Source organism: Alligator sinensis, unplaced genomic scaffold (assembly GCF_000455745.1).
Source record: "Alligator sinensis unplaced genomic scaffold, ASM45574v1 scaffold386_1, whole genome shotgun sequence".
In the NCBI taxonomy this organism is placed as follows: domain Eukaryota; kingdom Metazoa; phylum Chordata; order Crocodylia; family Alligatoridae; genus Alligator; species Alligator sinensis.
Genome location: NW_005841996.1, coordinates 2,501,075 through 2,526,993, shown reverse-complemented (window position 1 = coordinate 2,526,993; position 25,919 = coordinate 2,501,075). Strand labels below are relative to the sequence as shown.

At 42.0% G+C, this 25,919-nt stretch overlaps 1 protein-coding gene across 1 annotated transcript in view; it reads left to right on the top strand.

Annotated features, from left to right (window-relative positions):
* GALNT12 (polypeptide N-acetylgalactosaminyltransferase 12) overlaps nucleotides 1-25,919 on the top strand; it is a 93,491-nt gene that overhangs the window by 59,507 nt on the left and 8,065 nt on the right. The window contains exons 8-10 of the mRNA XM_025201484.1: nucleotides 4,796-4,927; nucleotides 21,839-21,952; nucleotides 23,920-24,075. Coding sequence (XP_025057269.1) covers nucleotides 4,796-4,927; nucleotides 21,839-21,952; nucleotides 23,920-24,075 — 402 coding nt within the window. The remainder of the gene's footprint in view (nucleotides 1-4,795; nucleotides 4,928-21,838; nucleotides 21,953-23,919; nucleotides 24,076-25,919) is intronic.

The following is a 25,919-nucleotide window of genomic DNA, read 5'->3' as shown; positions in this document are numbered from 1 at the left end:
AGCCCTGTGATTGGCCTGTGAAATAAGCCACCTGCCTCCTCGATTTTGGTAGGCCCCTATTTATAAGCAAATATAATACAACTTATAGTGTGTTGTATAAAGACTTTGCACACACATTGTAGGACCAATAGGCTGGGCAGATTCCAAGAGTGCACTTCTGGAACAAATACCTGGAGAGGTTCTGTATTTCCAGTATTTGGAAATATATATCCTACATAGAATCCAGTGCACATTACTTGTTAAGTAATCCAGTCACATGTTGTAACAGCACTGTCATTGCTAACATTGCTACCTTTGAACCTTGTTCTAAACAGTTTGCAGTGTGTATTGATTGGCAGCAGAATTCTTCCTTTCTTCAAATAAAGTTCTTACTTTTAACTTCTTCTTGATTTGGAAGTGGAGATGCACATTGATTCTCAGGAAAAAAATTGACTTTAACTTCACCCTAAATTGAGGAATGTTTCATCAGAATGCTTTGCCTAATTTAGATAACAGTGATGGCAGAAGCAATGGGCTGTAGAGTCTCCAGGGAGTTCTCTAGGAGAACTCAGAAGGTATCCTCAAAAGGTGTCCCGTTGACTTAAATGCCTTAAGATGTTCAGCTACCCGTTTCTGAGTGGCCTTGGTTTTAATATATGTTAAAATGGCTTGACTGCACACATCACCCATCTTGTTTTGTTAGAAATCTTCACTTTTGTTCTTACCAGGCTTTTCTTCCTGTGGCATCTTAATGGCTACAGATTCACTAAGAGTAGTTTTCATAAATTTGAAGTTTCCTTTGCTCTTTTTATCAGTCTTTTTCAATGTGTCCAACTTCATGGAATCATAAAGAAGCAGGTTTGGGCCTTGGGAAGTGCAGTAATATGTGGATATTTGTCCATTATGATGTTTTATGTTGCTTTCGTATGACTGGCATTGTCAGCAGAGTGAATGCCTTTCAGCTTCCAAACCTCTCTAGCATTTCACATATTTCACTACTAATACTCTGAAGTATGACTTTTTCTTTTATTTTCATTCATTTTTAAGTATTGCCAAAGTGTCCCGTTGACTTAGTCCTTGCACAGTTTGTATCACGCATTTATATTCTGACTGTAGAAGAAGCATGCTCAAAGAATAACTTCTGGGTGAGTGATAGAATGGTCTAATGCTACTTGCCCGTGACTGTTTTCAGTGACTGATGGTGGACCACATATCATCACTCCTAGAAGACCTTAGTCAATTTTTTCTTGATACTCGGGTATTGTCTTGTTTTTTACATGAGGGCATTGCTGGAAGTCTTTCTTTTTTTATAGTTGGTTGAGCGTCCCATGGTTTTGTGATGACTGCAGATTCAAACTTAAGTGTACAATGCTCCCAGATACTGATCTGTCGGAAGCAGGACTACAGGATCAAGGAATGTTGCAAGTGCAACCACTGTAAGCCTCCATTTACCTAATGCTTTCCTTCTTGGCCTTCATTTCCACACATGAAAGACATTTTTAATGTCTGCTTGTTGTGCATGCAAAGATGTGTACTTGGTCATCCTTGTAGTGTTCGGAAACGCGTATTTCATTTGGCAGTGTTTGCAAAGTACGGGTCCTTTCGTCAAACAAATAACCTTCAGAGTGGAAATATTTCCTGGTGTTACAGGATGGTCACAGTGTTTCAGCTGAGGGAGAAGTGGGGTGGGGGAAGAACTCTGTTGTGCTGGGTGCTTCAGGGCTGCACCTGCTTAAACTATTCTGCTCCCATCATCTTCACACCGCATCTTCTGCCCCTGCACTGAAATCACCAGCGATACAGGCAGTAACCCAGCAAAGAGGACCCCTGTACTCTTTCCTGTTCTATAGTGAAGATGGCAGCGTGCTTTTATTGACTGGGGGATGAAAGTGCATGTACTATGGGTTGCATGAGAGATCTGGTATATGGGAATTCTAATGCAGAAGCAGAACTGAAGGTGGGTTTTTTAAATAAAGCCACTTCATTTGAAATGATTCGGAGTTACAAGAAAACTTTTTGAGTGACTCAAATTCAGCACCAAGAATAACACTGTAAACTGCACTCCAAAAATATTTTGCTCTTCATTCTTTGGAAAATAAAATCATATTGATGTTTATTTTGAATTTTTCCCAAAATTTCCCCTTTTTTTCTTAACCAGACCTAGGAAAAGGGGTGGAAAAGAACTTGTTTTACAGAAAGATTTCTGTTGGTTTTTTTTACCCCAGACTGATTTATCTCTTGCTTGGATTTTGAAAATGGTTGCAACTAAGTTTATATTGGCTATTTTCAATTTGTCCCAAAAAGAAAACATAAATGATAATATTCAACACCAGATAAAATTTCTCAGTGCTTCCTTTTGACACCTCCAAAATAGTGTCTTTGATAATCATGATATCAGGACTTAAACTAAACTCTTTGTGCATCCAGCTGTTGTCACGCCTACCCTGTTGTATGGATGTTAAACTTGGATGATGTATCGAAAACACCTGGAAGCTTTGGACTGTTACTATCGGTAATGTCTTTAGGAGATCCTCCACATCAATTCGAAAGACAGAAGAACATACACCAGTATTCTGGCTCAAGCAAAAACCACCAACGTTGAAGCCATGTTTGTACGTCGCCAACTCTTATCTGACAGGATATGCTGTAAGGATGCCTGACAACTGGTTCCCAAAACAGGTACTATACTCCCAACTCACCATTGGTCACCGCTCTAGAGGTGGGCTAAAGAAGAGATTCAAAGACACCTTGAAGGCTAATCTGAAGAAATGCAATATTAACCTCAAAACCTGGTAGACTCAAGCATTGAATTATTCCCAGTGGCACCATGATGTATGGCAAGGCATCGTTCATGTCACGTAAATTCACCTCATTTTGGATCAGTTAGATGAGAGAGACAAAAGAGAGACCCGACATCACCAGGATCTACTTCTCCCTCCTAGAACTATTTGCCAGGTCTGCAGCCAAACATGTACATCTTGAATCAGCCTCCTCTGTCATCTAAGGGCTCACCAGTGACTTCCCTATTTACTGAAAGACTTGTTATACTCGTACTGAGAGATTATTGCTGCTGCTGATTACATCCTTCATTGTTCTACTCAGCTTTTAGAGGGGTTTGTCTGTTTCTCAGTTTTGAGTGATCAGAACCTCTGACATCTATTTGCTTACTTTCCTCGGTGTCTACAATGACAGGTAGACAATTGCTATTATAATCCTCCTGTAGAGAAAAGCATTTGAGGCAAGCCAGTGCTGATTAGTGAAGAATTCAGCAATGGGAAAAGCACATGTAGCACTTCTCTGCATTCAGACAGGTGATTAGAGGCACGTTCATATGGAAGAAGAGCTGCTGTCCACTTCATCGCATGGTGCAGAGGCACATATTAGTTCACTTATATTTTATCAAATTTCCAGCTTTTACAGCCTTGTTCTATATTTTTCCTACCATTCTGATGCTTTCAAAGCTTTGGGGAAATTGAGCAAGGTTTCAAAATCACATTGGGTGTGATAGATAGATGCATTGAGGTTAGTTGAAGGAATGCTCTGTGTATTCTAAGTTGTAGAAGAGGGGAGTACAAAGCAGCATCCCTGGCCAGAAGAAAAAATACACTCCTTTCCAGCTGCCTTAGTGCTTCACTGCCCTTTCTGTTCACTGGCTAATCTTAGTACTAAGTTTGGCCATCTTTGTCTCTGTATGTTGTGGTCTCTTCCAAGGTTTGTTGCTTTGTTGGCAGTTGGTTTGTATTTTTGTCTCCATATTTCTTCAGAATTGCCAAACTGTCTCTCAGCACCAGACGGATACCCAGTGCTGACTTCAGAAAGGGTTTTTGGTGTTCTCTCACATGCACAGCTACCATGCCAGAGTCCAGCATACCCAAGTGATACTAAGTATATTTGGGGAGAATCTCACTCCCTGAGACAAAGTGCTACCTGCAGGCCTTTTGCCCCATGAAACCATAAGTACTGGAGCTGAGAGATCAGAAAGATGCCGGATTTAATGGCTTCAGTACTTGACTTCGGGCAGCCTTTCTCGAGATGAATATGGGAATTCATACCACCTAGCCATAGCTTTATATTACTTGCAGATTCAAGTAGGTATCTGTGCCTTGCTTTTATATTTGGTTAGTGTTTTCAAGGTTATTTTCACAGCCAGAAGGGCTAGAAATTTCGCTTTGATTAAAAGGGGATGAGAAAAAGGTGGCTGCAGTCTCTCAGAAAGCTGGGGTTTGCAGGCAGGGATTCATGGCACACATGTTTAAAACCCTGGATTGTGGAAAGAATTGGATTTTGAAAATAGATTTGAAGAAACATGATCAGTGAAAAGTGTGAGTAGTGGCTCTCTGGCAGATTTATATTGTCTTTTTTTAGAGTTGGTTCTCTATTAGTGAATTTCCTAATTAGCAAGATCTGTAATGTTCATAAGGAACCTTAACAGAGAATTACAAATTTTAACAGATTTTAGTTTAATGATATCTTTAAAGACAATTTTGTAAGTGGGTACTGAAAATAATTTAGCACTCTTAAATTCATGCACTTTTTTTTTAAAGATTTTCAAATGTCCAGTCAAAAAGCTTTAGCTGTGAATTTCTTACTGTATACTTAACTGACTATTTTCTTATATTTATAAAAAAAAATTTAATGTGATCTGTGTTGAAATTTCTCTCCCAATGTTAGGAGTAACGAAATCAAATCTAGGGCTTGATGGTGGGAGTTTTCCTAAGCAACCACAGCATGATAAGAATTTTTTTTACAGTGTATATAGCTAATCTATTGAAACGTCTACTCTAGTTACTTTAGGGGGGGGGTTTCTTTCTTTCAGGAGCCATATGGAGATGTGACAGAAAGGAGAGTGCTTCGAGAAAAGCTCAAATGTAAGGACTTCAAATGGTTCTTAGAGAATATTTACCCAGAACTCCATGTACCTGAAGACAGGCTTGGCTTCTTTGGAATGGTAGGCAATGAGCTTTTTCATTATTTGAAAGGAGTCTTCTCTGTTGGGTTAGTAAAATATGGAAGATATGTACATCTCATGTTTTTATTCTGATGATAGTAGAATATTTTGGTAGAATTTAATTAGGTTGGGCAGATACTGAACTTCAGACACTAAGCTGAAGAAGTGCTATTTAGACCAAGAACTTAAAGCCTTACAGCTTAAAACAATTTTTAAAAGTGTAAGGGTGATGGTAACATAGCTTTCAGATTGCTTAAAATGTATAGGTAAGAAAAAAGATCAGTGAGGGTTTTGTGCTATGCTTTTTGTTTTGAATTTGAAAATTAAGAAATTAATAGTCTTTGAAAATATGTAACCTTGCTATTTGTATCCAAGTCACAAAATTAAAACAATTCTGGCTGTTCAGAAATAACGACACCTTCCCTTGCTCTTCACTGATGAGCCCTACAGAAGGCCATCAAATCTGGACCAGGTTCAGGATGGTATTCTAAAGCCATAGAGCCTTATAGACAACGTTATCACCTGCTGCTTCCATCAAGGGCAAATTTAGCATGAACTGCCTGCACTGACCAGAACTGTGGTTACAGGAAATAAGAGTCCTCCTTGAGATTGCCTATGTTTGGGATTTGACAGAGCAGATCCTAAGTCCCCCATTATATATTTAAAATGCAGATACTGGTCTCTCTCCAGACCTGACTCCCACTTACAGTATTAAACCCACCTGTGCCTACCATGCATGTTCAGAAGCAATCCATTATGGCTAAGTAGTTACCCACCTTTGCTTGTGCTGTGCAATCCTAATCTAGCAGGAGCATGTAAATTCCACATAAATCTGCATAAGTCTATTGGACTTTGGCCAGAGGAAAAAAAGTGTTTAGTTATTTATTGTTAGATGAATAGGAGAGCCTGCCTTTAATCCAGTGAATAGGCCACTTGTGTGCAAAGTCGGAGACCCAGGCCTAGGGCTCCTATCACCCTGAGGTGGCTTGAACTCATATCTCCTACTTTCTGGGATAATGCTGTAACGATGAGACCATGGGCTAAGCAGGACTGAAGGCATACTTCATCTCTCAAGTTTAAGTTGTCCTATCAATTCACCGCATGGAAAAGATACGAAGGGCCAGAAGGTTGAGGGACTTCATTCTATAGCTCTGTGTGTTGGTCACTTCCTTGGATGGAGGAAGCTTGGACCATCACCTAGGCCCCTCTCCAACCCTCTTAAAGTTGATCCACTAGGCAGCCAAGAGAGGGAGATATGTAGTAGAACGAGTCATAGGATATGTAACTTAGTGAGTTGCACATTGCCCTGGATGGGACAGGGATCTGGGTTCAAGTCTTGGACCCCTGCTCCTAAATGGAGCAGAAGCTACTCCACTGCCTTTTATCCAATACATTTTAAATCCAAAGTATGATGGAGCAGCTTCACAAAGTGGGTTTGAGAGGGACCTGGGGATGGCCTATCCCATGGCCTGATGGTTAGAGCATTTTGGGGAAAAGCAGAAAATGCAGATTCAAGTCCCATCTGGGGGTGGTCTCTGAAGGAGTGGTCCTGAACTTCAGGCTGTTGGGATGAAAAGTGGGAGGGCAGTCCTCCATTTTAATTTTAGCCTGTGTTCATACAAGGGAGTTCTATTTCACCACAGGTTGAAACAGAATGGTAAACTGTTTTATAAGTGCCCCAAACTGCGGTTTCAGCAGCTTTGGATGTGCTGTGGAGGCCCTTAACACTTATTGCAATTGTGGTTCAGTTATTGTGTTAATCACACCACAAATGGGAACAATGCTAGACAGTCACCTGATTTACAGCACCATAAATGAGGCAAACCAGACACCATAATATTCCAGAAAATACGTAGAACATCTTTGTAGCTCATTTTTATGGTTCCATAAATCAAGCAATCAGCCAGTTGTCAGCATGGGCATGGGGCTGGGGCTGGCATCAGGACCAGAGCAGGTGTTCCATTGCTGAACATGGTCTGCTTGGGAGCAGGTTTCAAGGTTTTTCTAGTGGGGAGAGAGGGGTGCAGCTAAGTGATGCTTCCCCGCCCCCCCCATGGAGAACCTGGAAACTCTCAAGTTCAGAAGCCTTTCCTGCCTGCCAGGCGGCAGGCCAAGGCATTTTAAAATTGAGGGTTGGGGAAGTGTGGCTGAACCTGCAGTTTTTAGAGATCTCAACAAATGGGGACCCTGGAATGGGGGGAGAGACTCCCCAATCCCAGGGCCCCAGGACTTCTAAAAACCATGTGTGCGTGTAGCTAAGTGGTCCCTGGACTGTCTTGGGGCTAGGTGAGTTGCTCTCTGCCTGATCTGCTGGAGCATGGAGCATAAAATTCCTCCAATCCCAACTATGCCATTGGTTTAATGTCTGCCAGGGGCCCTGGATACAGGAAGTGAAATAGCATTTAGCTCCCTCAGTCCACTTTGTCAGTAATGGAGGTTGAAAGATTTAACCAGTGCTGTTATACCAATGACCAGTGTAATGGTCAGAAAACTCTCTCAAAGCCCTCTGAAAATCTTTCAGCACTGCGTTCTGAGCACAGCTGGCCTGACTTCTGTACATCACAACAAGAAATTCTGTCTCAAGTAGGGAGTTCAGGTAGTGGGCTGATGGATGCACTGGAACTTCTATTTTAATGCTATCCTGGGACTTGCATATTTGCCAGGCACTCTCAGGAGACTGGGCCATGGGAGCAGACCTGAACACATTATTAAAGAGAATGGGGGTAAGAATAAGATATATGCCACCTGCTGCTATTTGAGAATGAAAGGAGCAGTATAAAACATCTCCTTGGGAATGCTGAGCAAACTGGCAAGCGTATGTCTTTGGCAGATGGTCGAGAGCAGGCATCTTTTAGGTGCTCGGCATGCTTCTGTTTCCCCTCAACTCAGTGAGACACCTTGGGTGTTTCTGTGAGGAAGTCAAGAGAAGGAAGTCACAATTTTAAAACTAATTCTACTTTTAAGAATTCATCTTTGTCAGACTGTGTCGTTTCCCATTTTCCATTATCCCTGGCCAGATCAGAAGCTATACATAAGGTATTTTTGCATGGCACAGTGTACAGCCATGCAGAGATGACCTAAGCTAGCTTGGGTATTGGAAGCAATCTGGTCATCTTTTTGCAGGGTTTTTGAGCCCAAGAGAGTACAGTGTTAGTGCAGCTAGACTGCTTCCAGTACCTAAGTTAGCACTGAGTGAATGCTGGAATTTCTGCAGGTTTACCCCTCAACTACTGCTTGAAAAAAAGTGAAGTTCAGTCATGTAAGCATATGGAATACACCATGTTGGGCAGGAAAGATGTGAAGATACAATTTTAAGTGCAGATATACCCTGAAAAGTGATAAAACAAAAATTACGCCCAGTGATTCAACTGATCTATGTATAGCCGGAATCCCATCTGTTGATTTCAGTGAATGGTTGGTCACACTCTTGGAAACTGAAATGGCTGTGCAGTGGTTTTTTGGTTCACAGAAATATGCTTGAAGATGTTGTGTTGTTAAACAATTCTATTTAACATTCATGGCATTTAACCATTAGAACAGTTTGCCAAACAAATTTTCCATCACTTGAAATCTTTAAAGTGAGATTGGTGGTCTTTCTAAAATTTACTTCATTGTTGAGCTCAATGTAAGAATCACTGAGTGAAATTTAATTCTGCTACATTATACATTATACTGCCACAGTAAATGACAACAGTAGTATTTTTGTTATTGTTTTTCCTAGTATGCGTAAAATCTATTAACCTGGTTGCCTACAATTAAGTTCTTAAAGCCTTATTTAAACTGTTAAACCCATAAGTGACCAAGACTTTAAAAGGTTTGCCTGAGCTGTATTTGGTTTAATTGATGCAGACCTATTGAGGAGTTCATTTTGAGCTTGCAGACATGGAAATCAGAAAAAATACCTTCTTATATGAGTGCACATTATACCAAAATCTTTGAAACACAATAAGCCTGGAAGTCCGTGGTACCATTACTAGTCAGAATAGAATCATACTTTGAAAGTGTTACTTTTTCTACTAGTGTCTCTATCATACAAATTCTGTTTATTTTGGTCAGGATTTTTGAGTAAATATTGTGATACCAGGGCCATAGAAGATATAAAATTGTAAGGAACAAGTGGCAGCATAGCGACATAGTTATCACATTTGTCAGGGGTTCCAGGAGAAGATCTCTGATCTGAGGAAGGGCATCTGGTGCCTAAAAGATTGACCAATAGCTTTCCCAGCTCACTTTCACTGTGTGCTTTGTATTTTCATTCTTTTTTTACTGTTTGCCTCTGGGCTTAGAGTAAAATTTTCAGATTTTTCTATCTCATTTTAAAAAAAGGGAGTTGGGCACTTCTGAGAATTTTACCCATCAGTCACAGAATGATAGAAGCATAGAAAATTAGGGCTGGAAGGGACCTCAGGCTCAGGAAGCCATTTAGTCCAACCCCTTGCTCAAAGCAGGACCATTCCCAACTAGATCATCCCAGCCAAGGCTTTGTTTAGCTGGATCTTTAAAATCTCCAGGGATGGAGATTCCACCACCTCGCTGGGTAACCTGTTCCAGTGCTTTACTACCCTCCTGGTGAGAGAATTTTTCCTAATATCTAACCTCAACTTCCCTTGCTACAACTTGAGACCACTGTTTCTCTGCTTTGTCCTTTGTTTTGACTTGAACTGGTCTCTCTTTCTATCTTCCTTTTGACCTCAGCTTTGGCGAGCAGGCACTTAAGAGGTTAAGATATTGTGGTATATCTGGAAATATAGTACCAATTATCTCTATCACTTCTGGGTTATCATGAGTAAAGCACTTTGCTTCTGTTGAAATTCATGCCCTTGTCTGTATTGCTTTCTCCTTCCTTCATCATAACACAATATGGTGACAGAATTTGCTGTAGCCTTTCTCTGGAGAGAACTGAGATCAAAGGAAAATTAATAAACAGAAGAGGGAGGTGGAAAGAAAATATGTTTTCTGCAACCTGCAGAATGGGATGAGCTGGTAGGGTTGAACTGTAAAATGAGAAGGGAAAACAGATAAAGCTCAGAAAAGTACTGTACTGCATCAGACTGGAGAAGGGGTGAAGAGGGACAAGCAGAGAAAAATAATCTCTATTAAGATGAAGACTTGCTGATAAATGGAACTGCAGGCAGAAAAATATGGGGAAGCAGCCATCTTGCCCAAAAGCAGGGAGAGAAAACAGCTGCCTTAAGGGTTAAAGAAGCTGCAAAAATAAGAAATCCATCTGAGTTTGAAAAGCAATAGAACTCCATATTTCCAGGCAAGTGAAGTCCATATTTCCAGTAGCCTACCCAAAGAGTGTTCTTTGTTAGTAAATCAACGTGGCTAAAAAGTGATAATCCATTTTGCATTGTATCAAAACCATTTAACAGGAGTGGCTAATACCAAGCTAATATCTTCATCACCTAAGAAGACATTTCTGATGATGCTGGGCCTAATTCCAGATGACAAAAATGAACATGAGATAATGAGGAAACTGCTTGATGCAGTTCTTTTAGAAAACTGAACAGCTTCTGCTGAGTAAGGAGGAGGAACATGAGGATGCAGTCATCAGCAGGATCCTGGTTTCCCCTGATTTAAAAAAAAATGCAAATTCTCTGATAAAAATCTTGAAAACTGTGTAAAATGTAAGGCCTCCATAGCCCCCTGCCACCCCAGCCCTGACAGGGGGGGGACCCCAGCTGTTGGGGCTATGGGGCCAGGGACTCGGGTCCACAGCGCCCTGCTCCCAGCAGAAGACAATGGCTGCTACAGCAGAGCAAAGATTGCCCGCCCCCCCCGCCCCCCAGCTGCTGGCTCGGATGAGGGTGGGGCAGGCTCCCTACCACTGCATGCACTCCCAGGGGCCAGGGGAGAACTGCACCCCTCCATATTTGTGTGTGGGGCAGGAACAGGTGCACATTGCCTGCTGCAGCCTCGGGCTCCTGCCCTGCTGCCCTCTCCCAGGGCCTCTGCAGCCAGTGGGTGTGACCTGGCTGTGCATGGAACAGTGTGGCCATGCAGGAAAGCTGCTTGCCACTACGAGCTCCATGCTATCCTGGCAACGTGTCCTCTGTGGGCAGGGCGGCAGCGAGGGGCACAACCCTGCACCGCTGCCCCCGTGCATGCAGAGGATGCATCGCCAGGGCACCATGGAACTTGCAGCAGCAAGCAGTTTTCCTGCATGGCCACACTGTTCCATGCAACACCAGGTTGCACCTGCTGGGCTGCGGAGGCCTTGGGGGAGGACAGCAGGGCAGGAGCCCAAACCTGCAGTGGGCAGCTTGCACCCGCCCCTGCCCCGCACACAGATCCTGGGGGTGCAGGCCCCACCTGTCCTCCAGAGCGCATGCAGCAGTGGGGATCCAGCTTCACCCTGCTTGCCCCCTGGACGAGCTGCCCGTGGCCCTGTCCTGCTCCATGTTGGGGCCCTGTGGCCACACATTGCTGCCCCATGCACTGCCCAGCTAGGCAGCAGCCCCATGTCTGCCCAACCCCCTCCCTCCCTATGAGGGCCTCAATCTCCTCTCCCCCACTTACCTGCAGGAGCTGCTCTCCATGCTGCCTGGGGCCATGTGCATGTACGTGCACATGGTGCCCCCTGCCTGACTGCCCTCCTTCAGCTCCCCCAAGGCCCCTGTAGGCTGGAACTTTGCAAGCCTCTGCTCATTGAAAATTTGCACAGTCTGTGGGTTTCTCTGCTAAAATGATAAATCCATGTTTTCTTCTGGCAAATGGGGAAATCTGCATTTTACTCCATTTTCCCATGGGAAATGGAAAACCCAGAACCCTGGTCATCAGTGATGCAAGCATCAACAAAATCTTCCCAAAGAAATACAAAATAGAAAACCTTCACAGTTTCCACCGAAGACCTTGGAAACTGGAAACAAAGGAAAATTGACACAAAACACCCCTGCACTTCCGAAAAATATCACAAGCTTCAAAAACCAGATGTTCTCAGGGTTGTAAGCATGATCAGCATGCAGTTCTTCAAAGCGGTTAGGAGTAATGGAGCCAAGAGTGAGGAAAGTGCCCATAGCAATGATTACTATCATGTCCATGTCTGATGATGGTAGTAGCACTGTGGAGGATGAAAGAGCACTAAATGGAGTAAAAAAGGAGATCTCCAGACTCGTGATGATTACGAAGCTGCCAAAGTTTGATGTTGATCATGCAGAGCGTGACATAATGGGATGGGCCCAGAGAAAGGCAAGGGCTTTGCCAGTAGAAAGCTGTTCACATGTGATTGATTATGAGTATAGAGACCAATGGGAGGGAGTCCAGAAAACTGCGAAGTATATGGTATACCACCACATCCCTGGACTGCAGTGATCATTACCTCTGATTCCATAAGGGACAGGCCTCATAGTCTACTGACACTCCTGAATGGTTTACAGGGAGTGCGGATAGCAGAGCTGCCTCTTCCAAATTTTCCATTATAACATCATAGTCAGATGTCCCTCCCCCAGGGTGGGGCCGAATGTCACATACAAAGCTTTCAGAAGCCTTTCAGTTCTTTGAAAGCCAAGCAAGACAGATGGACACACTCTTGGAAGCAATGCAAAATAGTGTGTGTTAGAATGAGGTGCTGTTTAGAAGTGCCTGCTCTATGCAACACTTGCTTCGGTTCTAACATTTGTATGCCATACAGAGCACAGCAGAGTCCTCCAGCATCGCACAGTGCCCTGATACCACCCCTCCCTCGCGCCCCAGGGGGAGAGAGAACAGGGCAGACTATCAGTGTATGCTCTCCTGCCTCCCTCCTCTGGAATGTCCCTCCTGCTGGGACCAGGAGACCTCACCCCATGGGAGACTGGAAATGCTCACACTTGCTGCCACCACCTGAGCTGGGAGACCCCCACATCCATTGCCAGAGCCAGGAGACACCCATGCTTCCCTGCTGTAACAAGGTTCTCATTCTTTAGATCCCAAACCCTGCCAAACCCTCTGTTTCTTGTCTCCTGGTTCCATTCCCCCCTGGGGAAGGCAGGTGTTAGGGGAGGCACTTGGGAAAAGTAGAGGCAGAGCAGGATGGCTAGAGGAGCAGAGCTGCAGCCCAGAGTGAAAACCAGAAACCAGTTCACAAATGTCCCTAGACAGAAGCGTCTGCAGTATACTTGGACCAATTCCAAATAAAAGTCACCTTTTTGGGATCACACTGATGCTGCAATGTCACCAGCGGGTGGTAGAGTACCCAGACCATCATGTTCTCCAGAGGGCAGTAGAGGGGGATGTAGCCCCGTGCTTATGGTTCGTAGAGGGCTGTGTGCTTTGGGGCCTGCCTAAGATCTCTGCAGCTTTTCAATTCCTGCCTTGAAAGTGCTATCAAGTTCATCTCCCTGCTGGAGACCCTGCCCTTCAGGGTGCCATGCCATTTGGAGCAAAGGCACTGGCCTTTTCTTGTCTACAGACTTTGAGCAGAAAATCTAATGCAGTCAAATGAAATGTTTCACAGAAAAACCTATGATTTATATCAGATTCTCTTTAGATTGTCTCATAGGAAACATTGTGTCTAAAAAAAGTCCTTACCACTTTGCTTGCTATCTTGCTTAGAAATTGCAGCATATTTTGATCCAATGCAAGGCTTAACTAGTCCCTCCAACAGTCTCACTAACATAAACCAGTCAAGCTGACACAAGCCCATTATGGTCATCAGACTGACTCTGTTCTTTGTTGTGTATTCTTAAAGACTGCTTTGGTTGCAGCAAAAACATCCATCAGATTGCCACTAGTTGTCATTGGGACCCCTCTAATGCCCAGTTCTCTTTTCAGTCTTCCACAACGTTCAGGTATCATTCTCACTCTAAATTTGAATTGGGTCACATGTTATTCGGTGCCTTTCTTCAAACCACGTGCCTTGCCAGGAAAATCCAAGGTACATGCCTTTAGAGTGTGTGTTTTGGGGGGGTATAATTTTAAATTAACCAGATAACTTGCAGTTTGTAGTGACTAGCCTTAAGGAGAGATGATCTTCCAGCACATAGCTAAATGAGTTGAGAGATACAGTACTAAAAATTATTACAACTCACCAGATCATACAAGTCCTTGAAACTGCCAAGGTACATTTTATTAGCTCTGAGGCTTCTCCCAAAGGCGCACACTAACCACAGATCTCTTATCAAAGGAACTTGCACAGCGGCAATTTGGCACTCAGGCCCTACTTTACATAGCTTTATTGATTATTAGACTTTGAGGTCTGTTGTCCAATTCAAGAATGCAGAACTCCAGTCAAGTCATTAGCAGAGCATCTCCTCTTTTACTTGCTTTATAGCTGTCACCTCTCCCTCACTGCTCTCAAAACCTAATATCAGTTTTAAAAGAAACAGAAGGGACTGAAGAAGCCTGTAGTATTGTATATCTGTGTAATCTCGGATGGAGCATCCAGTGGCTTTTGCCTTTCTAGAGGGTCCCGGCCTTGTTGAAAAGTGCAGGAATTTCCCAAGAGTGTGGCTTGGTACCAGTGATTTATTGCAGGGACTTGAGCTGCAGGTAAGTAGCACTGTTGGGCAATTCATCTTTATTTTAATGTTGCTGTTTTAAAGTTACAGTAATCTAAGTTAGGATGTTGGTCACATCTTTTGGAAGAGCCTGTGTAAAAGTGGCATACGCTTATCCAATAGATTGGCTACCAGTGTATATTCAGATTTATATCCATTTACTTCAGAGAGGAAAAAGGGTTTTTACTTGTCTTTAGCCCTGCAGAGCTGATGTAGCTATGGAGGAGTAAGCAGGATTCTGCTCAGGCTTGTGCATTGACTGAAATGTTAGCAAGGTTAATGTTCCTGCTTGCAGTTAGTTAAGTTTTATGGTTCACGTCCTTTGCTGTTGCATAGGTTGCAGTTATGCAAAATAGAATTGATTTCCTTCTGTTTTTTGGATGAGGAAGAGGCAGGAAATGGGATGTTGCTTGGTCAAGTATTCCAAAGTTCAGAAACAGCAAGTTTCTCTGGAAAGAAAAAATATACATATAGAAATTCCAAGAAGTCATGCACTTGGCTTTGAAACTTTGAGTATAGATACCTAAGCAAATTCCTGTCAGGCAAACAAGAGTAGGGATTTACAGTGCATCAGCTGTTCCTTGGTGGTTGCCCATGTACATGCTGTCACCCAGTGGTTGACAGTGAGTCTGCGAGAGCATGTCCCATGAGGAAGCTTTCATTCACTGCCTGCAGCACATGGACGGTTCCCGTGGAGTAGCTATTGTGTGGTTAATCCTCACCGTTATTTACATCATGGTCCTTTGTTTATGTGCCTGAGCCTTCAACTAGCAGGCCCTGGAGTACAGTGTTGCATAGAACAGAGGTTCTCAACCTTTTTCTTCTGCCCCCCTGATCCCCCCCAGCCTGCTATAAAAACTCCATGAACCACCTGTGCCACAGCAACTGTTTTTCTGCATATCCCATAGATTAAATTGATAGTTACACATACAGTGCATACTATAAAAAGAAAAGGCTAATATAGATACAAAAACTGACAATCAACGGAGACAAGGAGTCCTTTAATAAGAGCTAGGTGTTCTTTGGGGAAAAAAGTATGTATTTGTGTAGTTACAGAGTGCAACCTAATTCACAGGCACACAACAGCTGTGTATTAACATTGTGCTGGCAAACCTAGCTTTGGTGTCTCCTAACTTTTGAGTGTTTTGAGTTTGCAAGCTGAATATCTCTGTGCAAATACAGCCGTGCACATGTGCAACGTCTGTTCTTTTCAATAAAAGTGCAAAATTAAAATTAATGCTGCTAAAACCAAGGATGCCAAAAGGACTAAATGATGCAAAGTGATATGTAGCATGTGTCCACTAGGGTTGAAAAAAAAATTAGTTAAGCTGTTAGCAAAGCTAAGACCATTTGAAATGGTTCATTCTGTGCTTACACTGGTGGAGAGTGATACATGCATACAGACCAGTGGGGGACACGCATGATTTCCCCTAACAGATCTTAGACAGAGGTTTACTTTGCTTGTCCAGCCTCTTCATCTGGACACAGCCCTCTCTGTACATCCAAGGATTCAGTGATTAAAAACACACCCAGTCTAGGAGGAGAAGTGGATATATTTAGTATTGTTTTTCTTCTAAAGCCTTCACCCCCAAGGCAGCCACAGGTGTGCAGCAGGCCAACAACTGCTGGGTTACCAGATGCAGTGAAATGGTTTCCCTAAGCCACCCACAAACTGCCAAAGCTTGTGCAGTTTCATGCCACATGGGTGAGGGCACTATTAATTCCATTTATCCCTGCCAGTCCTGGACAAAGCTGCTCTCAGCTACAATTACCACATCCCTGGGATGAGAAGAGCAGGGCTTCAGACAGGTACAGGGTCTGTGGCTGTTTCCCCCCTCTTCCCCTGCTGCCTGCTGGTGTCGTGGGCACCAGAGAGCCAGGCAGCTTTGTGGCATCCCAGGGCTGCCTCCTAGTCCAGCTGGAGCGGGTGGCATTGTGGCAAGGGGCGCTAGAGTCTTTGTACCCACTGCCATGAGCCCGACTCATGGCAGCAGCTGCCTGCTGGTGAAGGGTCCCACTGCTCACCAGCTCCTGGTGCCTGGCGCAGCTGAGAGGCTGGGCTCTGTGCTGGTCCTGGCCGAAGCAGGATGCCGGTTAGGGGGCAGCACCCTCTCCTCCTGCCCTGCCTTTGAACCTGGAGCTGCTCACAGCCCTGAGGGAGCCTTCCCTCTACCCCTGGCCCCAGCCTGCGCTGCCAGCAGCTGTGGGCCAACAAATCCGCGTGCACAGACAATCCCCAAGTGCCCCCTTCCCCCCGGACATACAGCGCTGTGTGTCCTGAGCTGTGCCCCACCTGGCCCCATGCGACCCCAGCTGGGGATGGGCTAGTCCTTCCTGGCCATAAGGCTTCAGGCAGCTCACTCGGATACTAGCGCTCCGGCAAACCTCCTGACGCCTGCGAGTGGACGCCTGCGTGAAAACCGCTGGCACTGAGGAACAAACTTAGATGTCTGCTTTGAAATGCTCAGCCCAAGTCAAATCTCAAATGGCTGAAGGTGACAGCAAAATCATTTATAATAGCCCAGGCAAGCCTGTCATTATTTAGAAGGGGGATTTTCAAAAGCACTAATTGTTGATTGTCCAACTCTGATGTCATTGGTGTCAGTGAGCCAATGATGAACAGTTTTTGAAAATCCCACCCTAATTGTCCTTCTGGTTTGAAATGGTCTTGAATATTTCTGGACATTGCAACAATTGTAGTTTATCACTGGTGCCAGCCTTCAAAAGAATGGTGACTAATTGTTATTAGCAAATTTGCAGCAAGAGAGACAAAAGTTTATGTAGAGAAAGAAACAGTGAGAAATTCTGCATGGACAGAATTATGGGTATTTTTTGTGGTTTGCACTAAATTTTTCATGAGTAGAACAAACATTTTCTTGTTCTTATTTTTCTAATGCAGCATTCTACTAAAATGTTAAGGTAAGTCGAAAAGCAATTAAAATTTTGTCCTCAGTGTCTGTTAAACTGTTTGTTTTGCATGATTTAACTTTTTATTATATATTTTGGGGAAAAAATAAGTGTCAGATCAAAAAAAGAATTTGGGGCCCTCAGTATCTTTTTGGATCTGGTCCTAAGATATTAACTCAGTGAATGTTATGACATTGCTTTTGTCAGCCAAAGAGAACTTGAGCTAAGCAAATTTGTCTCATGTCAGTTTAATGCAAGGAGATGGGGTTTTCACAACCCTTCTCACATCTGTTCCAGTTTTGGACAGGGCACTGGTAATTTTATGCATGAGTGATCTCTGGACAAGATTTTCACATGGTTCATTTTGTCTGCAATGTAAGATGCAGGTACAGATCAGTTGTTCAAGATGATTGGTCCCCTTTTGCATCCAAGAATCGGGTTCTTTAACCTTCAAAAGGCCTAAATTGGGGATATCAAGTGAAATTGGTTCATGTCCAAATTCACAAAATAAGAGGCCAACTTAGAGCCAGACTGAAATATTGGCTCTACACATTTAGAAGTATGTCTGCACAGTAGAGGTACCTGTGCACGGGACGCATACATCAGAGAATGTTTTGTGATGGCATCATGAGGACAGACGCAGTAACATATTAATCTGAACTGAAGTTTGAGTAGAATCATAGGGTTGGAAGAAATCTTGAGGACCATCTGGCCCAGCCCTTTCAGTTAATATTGTATAGCATACAAATGCATACAGTCTTATGTGTGTATGTAGCAGTGGTGTTATTGTTACTTTAAAATGAAAAAAGAATGTCTTGTATTCAAAAGCTTGTCTAACTCTATCCCAGCTGTACAACTGGTCCAATAAAAGATATCATCGTAAGAAATTCTTGCCTCTCTTCTAAGATAAAAGGTTATTTAAAATTATGCTGTTCAGAGAACCCACATTCAGAAGGGTGCCTTTATTTCACGTCTCGTTGTTCACAGGTTCATAAACATTTGTTTATTTTAAGGAATTTCTTCATACACCCTGGGTAGGATAATATGTTAACTCAGATCTTTAAAGTTAAAACATGAATCTAGTTCCTTGTAAAATATTAAGTTCCAATTTGCAATTTCATACAGATACAACATAATGTGGCACCTAGAAGTCTGAAGGGTTCGAATGCACATGTTAACTTAGATGAGAAGACAGTCATTGTGATGTTTCATGGAGCATGTGTAGAGAATAGATATTACACATATCAAGTGTCTTAAGGGATTCTTGGGGGACTGTCACTTAATGCTGAGATGGTTGCCAACAAAATATGCCCTGTCCACTCCTGCTTTGGCATACCAGAGATCAGCAATTAGGCAGATCAGAGAGCTCTGGAGCAGCTGCCCATGCACAAGCTTGAGCACTACCACTGGAAGTCCATTTGTCTTATTGATGGTCTCTGATGAACTCAAGTAAGAGTGAGGGGGTGTGACTCTTTTTTCAATGTCAGTCCCAAGTCTGGGAAGGTGGCCACATCAACATGCCCTTAGGGATTTCTTCGCTTGGAATGGAAGTGAAGACCTCAGGCTGTCTGAGTGAGTGATGGCAGGGACGAGTACCTGACTAAGTTGATCTCTTCCACTTAGATTAGATTCAATGCCTGGCAACACAATTTGAATGCTAAACATGATAATGAATAGTGCCTTCAGTTCTGAAGACAAAACTAAAAGTAGGATTTAGCAGTGTATTATTTCAGAGGTGTGATTAACTTTTATAAGTCCGAACAACTTTAATTTGATAATCGCTTATGTAGGGTATGAAAATTGTGCAGAAATGTTCATTCTTTTTTGTATGTCCATGGCATTTCAAGCTTGCTTACCTTTACTTCCCTATGTTTTTTGTATAGTTGTTTCCCAGTGTTATAAATGGAATTTTCTATTTTATCTTTGATTGAACTACAATAATTTGTAGAAGGGGTGAAATTAGTCCAATGTAACTGCCTTCACACCAAGCAGATCTCTCTTAAATATAACGTGAGGGTGACACCTGATCAAATAGGAAACAGAAATAAAAAAATCACTTTGTTTGTTTGTTTGTTTGGTTTGGTTTTTCTTAACTTCATTAACTGTGTTAATGCACTTATGAAAACAGATAACAAGCATTTCTGGAGAAGGGTTTGAGCCATATATAAGGCTACAAATATTTTGTTGCAAGTGAAGGATCAAGTCAAGTCGGTACCAAGACCTCCGGGACCATTGGGGCATCTTAGATGCTATAACAACCCTCCTAGGTTAGTTGAGTTGCTTTGCATCATTGGTGATTCTTCGGGCAGAGTGACCTGATGGGCCCATCTCCTCTCCCAGTATGGATGGCCATTGGCTCACAGTGAGCTCATCCTCCCTTTGACTTGTCTTGCTTTTAGTTCTGCTGGGTGTCCACAAACCCTCCTGACCCAGGCAAGCCCAGGTGGGGGTGCTGGTTTAGTTTCCACTAACTCAACCATGGAACAGGCTGAGAAGATTTACATGGTACCATATAGCAGACCAAGAGAGACCTGACCTGACAGAAAAGTGAAGGATAACCAAAAGTAAATATTTTAAAATATATTACGATAGTATTTTCCATCGTATGCAACGGATTTCGATATCTTTAATATTATGACCCAAAGAAGAATGACTTGCATTCAAAAGCTTGTCATGCTCTATTCCAAATGTACAGTGGGTCTAATAAATGATATCACCTTACAAAATCATTGCTTCTTTTTAAATATGGGACATGGTAATATCCACGTAATGTAGGCATTAAGCTTTTGTTTGTTTATAGACCTTGTTTAGTTTCATGTAAATTTACATTTTTGAATGGTTAGGGCTATGCAAGACAAGGTTCTTTGGGTAAATCTGATATCTTTTATTAGACCAACTCAAATAGTTCGAAAAATTCTTCTTAGCAACATTTCGAGCACAAATACCCTTCGTCAGGCTGAGGAAGCACCTTGCAAAACACTTGTAACACTTAAATGATCATGACTTCCTGCCTCAGTATATATTTCCAAGTCCAGTTTTATCTTGACTAATTAAAAAATTGCAAGCGTTTATTGATTGATCTTAGTGGTTTGTTTTCAGTTTTTAAAAAATATTGTAGTTACTCAATTGTAAGATGGACCTGAATTTAAGATGCCCCCCCAGTTAGATTCTATATATATAGAACATTTATAAATTTGTTATAATTTTCCATGTATAGAATCTGATTATTATTAACTCTTTAATTCATCACCCCTTTTGGCTGCGTGGGGACAGGCAGTGAGGGGTCAGGTGGTATGGTGAGGTCAAGCAGCTTGCCCCCTGCCTGTCCCCCTGTAGCTGTGGCCCCCCCATTTCCCACTCTGCCTCTGCTCCATGTCCTGTCACTCGTCCCCTAGGCTGTGCTACCCCCTTGCTCTCCCAGGCTCTGCTCCCTCCTCCTCCTGCTTGCTCTGTATTGGCAGGCTCCATCCCTGTTCTATACAGCTCAGCCCCCAAAGCAGCCATGCCAGCTGTGCACTACTGCTACACAGCTGGACTGGGGCTGTGCTTCAGGCTGCAGCATGCCCAGAGCCTGCCAGTGCAGAGCAAGAGTAAGGGAAGAGAGAGGGGGGCAGGCTGAGGAGCAGCAGGTGCATGGGGAGTGGGGAGGGATGGGGAGGAGGGGCAGCTGCAACTGTGGCCATGACCCAGGTAGAGGCTGGAGCCCAAGCCCTAGCAGCCACCTGCCTCCCTCCACCCTTGTACTCAGTTCTCAGATGAGGAGCTGCCTTCCCCTCGTTAAATGGGAGGGGGGAACCTCATCTTAGAATCAAGTAAATATTATATTGTTCAATCTTATATTGTAACTGTGATGTCCAGTTTCATAACATTAAAAAGGACCAAGTTCAATATGAGGTGTTAGGGTTCTTGTGATAAAAAAGTCTGTTTTGAGTTACAGTCTAAAATCTTGTCCGCTTGAAGGTTTTAAGAACTGAAACCTGAATTATGGCTCCCATTGAGTGGTTCTTCCCCATTCTTGAGGCACATTAAAATCTTTAAGAGTATGAAGAATGTGCTTTTTGCTTGGAGAATTCAATAAACACCTATTTTAATTTTCAGATAGCGAAATGAACAAATTCAGAAAAAAATGTATGACTGATGTGGCAAATTCTCTTACTTGATTGTGCTAATGACTAAGTTGGCTGTGGGCCCAAATTCTTGTTCAGATGCACCCCGCTAAATCTCACTTGTGAATCCATCTGGATACTGGCAATCCAAGTAAATGCCTGCTATCCTTGTCTGTCCGGGCTGGACCTGCCCAGTGAAGTTAGTCCCAATCCAGTCTGCTGAAGTCAATACCAGGAGTGAGGTTGTGGTTCAGTAAAATTAGTCAGGGCTCTGCTGCTGGCCACTGATTTAGTAAAGCCAGCTCAGGACAGGATGCTTCTTCCTTCCCCCTTAGGCCTGCTGAAGGATATGAAGCAACACAGGCGTATCTACTGTATTTGACACCGATGGATTAAAAAATCTTTTTTGTCATACTTAGCTGAAGAATAGAGGAATGGCAAATCATTGTTTTGATTACAACCCTCCAAATGACCATGAAGTTACGGGGCACAGAATCATATTGTACCCATGTCATGGAATGGGACAAAACCAGGTAAGTTTTGTCTTTCACTGTAGCTCCCACTAATGCTATGTTACATGCTAATGTGTTGTCTATTATAATGCACAGCCTCTTGCACAACCCTCTCCTTGGCTGTCAAGCTTCCTCTGAAATGGATAGAACCTAGCTCCTTTCTTTGCTACAAAGCTTAGCACAGGCCTCAATGAGGTAGATATGCCTAACAAAACAAGATGTTCCTGACAAAACAGAAAATATAATTTGGCTCTTTTTGTATGGAAATGCAATGGGGAATGCAATGTGCTTACCATAAATTAACAATTACAGCTATTTAGTCTCTCTGTTAGTCATATAATTGAAATAATGTGCAGCTATCTTAAATTTATGGTAAAAGTGTGCTGTATCCTGTTGTCAGATCTTTAAAAAAATTGTGGAACACTTTTCTATTTGGAATGTCTAGTTTTGTCAAAATCTAAACCTTAATTTGACAAGAAATTGAAACTTTGTAATTTCTTAGTTCAGCAGCATCAAAAAAATTACTATCTTTTGAATCAGTTTTAGTTCTGCTTGCATATTAGAATATTTGATAACATTATAATACAAATTTTATTTATTGTTTGACCTTTTAGGAAAATGCCATAATTTTATTATTTGAAATCAACATATTTTGGAATTTTCATTCTGCAGAAATTTTAAACTTTTGTTCTGATTCACCCTGATATTTTTAAGTTAGAATTTCCCACAAAATGAAAATTCCTTTTTCTAACCAGCTCCAGTTAATAACTGCAAAGTGCAGTAGCATTTCTGGAAGTTTATGGGTACCTAGAAAATGTGGTCCTTCAGCATTCAGTTTAGTACTTTTTCCATACCTTTGAATGACATACCTTGCCCTTTTCTACTTCAGAAAATATCATAAATGTTAACTTTTGGATCCACTTTGCAATTCTGTTTCAGGTAGATTTGCCTCCATAAAGTCCCCCTCTTACTTTTTAAAACCGTTGTTACAAACAGTTCTTTGTTTGTTCTGAGCTGACATTCAACCTGTTGTTTTAACACTGGGACAACTATACTACTGTTAATGTAGACAAATGTTTCTATTCTCTTGTTGTCAGTAAAACTCATCCTACCCTATCTACCACATGTAATCTAAAATGGTTTAAGAATACATTTTAGTTTTCTAAAATGATTTACAAACATCATAGATACAGATAAATCTTTAAACTTTCTCTATCCTCCTTGATGAATTCCAGAGTCGGGCAAAAATCCATGATAAATATCACAGTAATTCTAGGGAAGGTCTGGTATCCTGGCAGATTTCTGGTCCCCCTGTCATTCTCATTACACTGTGTTCAGTGTTAGTTGGCACAGAATCTGAGATGGTCAAGAACCCACTCAAAACTCCATTGTAGAATATTGTATGATAAGCCAACCCATTAAACTGTTTTTACTAAAGGCTTGAGCATACTGAAAAGCAGTTTACCTACTTTGCTGAGAACAATATCGTAGAAGTTCATATATTGAGATGCATGTTTTATAAATTTGAATTAGATTTATGGTTTTGATTGGGTTCAACATTTGTACTTTTCAATAGATACATTCTAAAATGAAAGCAACAGTCTGTGTGACTTTGATTAAAATGCAATGATTTTTACAATCTAATGTGATTTTAAGTTCTTCACTTTAAGGAACCCTATTTTCCTGCATAGTTATAGAGCACTTGGCATATTGTGCATGCTGCTAGAAACAAATATTATATGCTAATAATGCTACTGTAAGACTGATTTTTTCCTTAAAAATTAGGCAATTGGTAACAGTTAAGGCTTCTGTAACACAAACTCTCATCAGAATTTCTCTCTACAGCAGCAACTCTGAGTGAACTTAATTTGTATATTGATAGGTGGCAACCTGTTTTCACCATGTACTTTGTCCTAATAAAATGCTTTTTGGTTTATGTACTTCACAAGTAAAATTGTTGTCCATTATTTCTTCTCTTGGGTTTGCAGTTTTTTGAATACACATCCCATAATGAAATACGCTATAATACCCGGCAGCCTGAAGCCTGTGCTGCAGTTGAGTTAGGAACAGACTATTTGACAATGCACTTGTGTCAAGACAACATACAAAACATTCCTGAAAACCAGAAATTTGTTTTCACAAAGGTAAGCATGCCTGTTTTGACTTTTGCTATTTGTTCATGTCAGTGCAGACTGTAAGTAATTCAGTATTTGGAGGGAGATTTTATATCAAAAAGGCTTAGTTTTTAGTACGTGTTTAGTTCCTTGGATTTGAATATAACCTTGCTTGTTCCTTGAACAGCTGTGTAGTAGCAGCACACAGGGAATGTTGTAATCTGTCTTCCTAGCCTTGAAAGGAATAGCACATGGCTTAAGCCACCCTTCTTCAAGTCTCAAGGGAATTGAGAGAGCTTGTGGATACCTCTCTAACTTGTTGCTAATGATCCTTTTTGGATTATTTAGGTATAGCCTCTTTCTGATACCTCAGTCTGATGATAGATAGTCATAGGTGCTTGTATTCTTGCCCAATAACTCTTCAAGGAACTAAAATTCAACCTTCTTCACCCTGCATGCGACTGCCTTTCCTCCTGGGTGCAGTGAGGAATTTGAGATGTGGAACAAATTAGAGTTTAAACAGCCACGGAAGGTGACAAGCTCTTTGGTATAGTCCACCAGGAGGGATGACTGGGTGGGAAGGCAACTTCGTAAAGACTCTCAAATTCATGCCTTTATAGATCTTCCCTTTGTACATACACATCCCTAGCTTCTCATTCCCATTGTCTCCTCTTCTTCCTTATACTGTGCCACTCTTTCTATTCCATAACAGTTTTGCATCCCGTATTTCAAAACCTGAACTTCCATTACCAAACTGCTCCCTGTTGCTATCTCTGCCCATTCTACCTGCATTTTTCCATATTCCAAGGTTGCTGTCCTGGTGTTCACCATAGAGGATGGAGTGGAGATTTAAAAGGCTATCTAAAAAACAGATAGCTACTTCCTTTCCCCCAAAAAATCACTGATGGACTTTTCCCAAACAACATCAAAATGTGGCTTGCATTGAAAATTACCTCTACTTTGCCACCTTACCCTCTGGCAAAGTGTTGTTGCCTGGTCCATTGAAAAGGAGCCCTCAACCCCACTTTTCACCCCCAGGCCTGGGGAAGGAGCATTTTGATGAGTGTGAAGATTCTATAAAATGTACTTCCCCCCACACTTATATTTATTCTTTCACCTATTCAGGGGAAATGTTCAGATGTATGGAGAACAAGCATAAATATAGCGCTTGGTCTTGGAAGACATATTTAAGAGTCGTTAGTCACACAAACCATACTGCCTAAGTGACCTGGACCTGATATATGAGTGAAAACTAATTATGCAGAAAACAACTGGGTGGATCGGGTTCTTGAGTGTCTTTACTGGAATAAAAAAAAATATTCTATAATGTGTGCAAGTGAAACAGAGCAAAGTCTAGGGATTGCTTTATTGCTACCAATTTGATTTGATGTTGAAGGTGCTGAGTCCCTAAGTGTTGGATAGCAGTGAAAAGCCCTAAGAATAATAAGCAAACTGTAATTCACAGTTTCAGTAATAGATCTAATGTGCACTGAAAGGCCACGTTCCTATTACAGGATAAGAAAGTAAAATTTTAAATACTGGCTTTTTAAAATGTATATTTTTCATTTTTTTAATGCTTCTCTCATCTATTTCTTTCAAGGTCCTGTGTGTTAGTCCCGAGATGACACATATTGAATATATCCCAGACACTTTAGAATGGAAAGATTTGATTTGACATTATTTGAAATATGTCTGCCTAGTATCATTCATAAGTCTTAATTTAAAAAAATTACTTAATTGAGTTTCAGCATATAAAATCCTCAGCAAATTTGTTGAATTTATCATATTGTTACTTCTCTTTGCGGCTTTATGCTGGTTCTCCATTTTTTCTTGCATTAAATTCCTGGTCACCCATTTCAAGGCTTTCTGCAGAT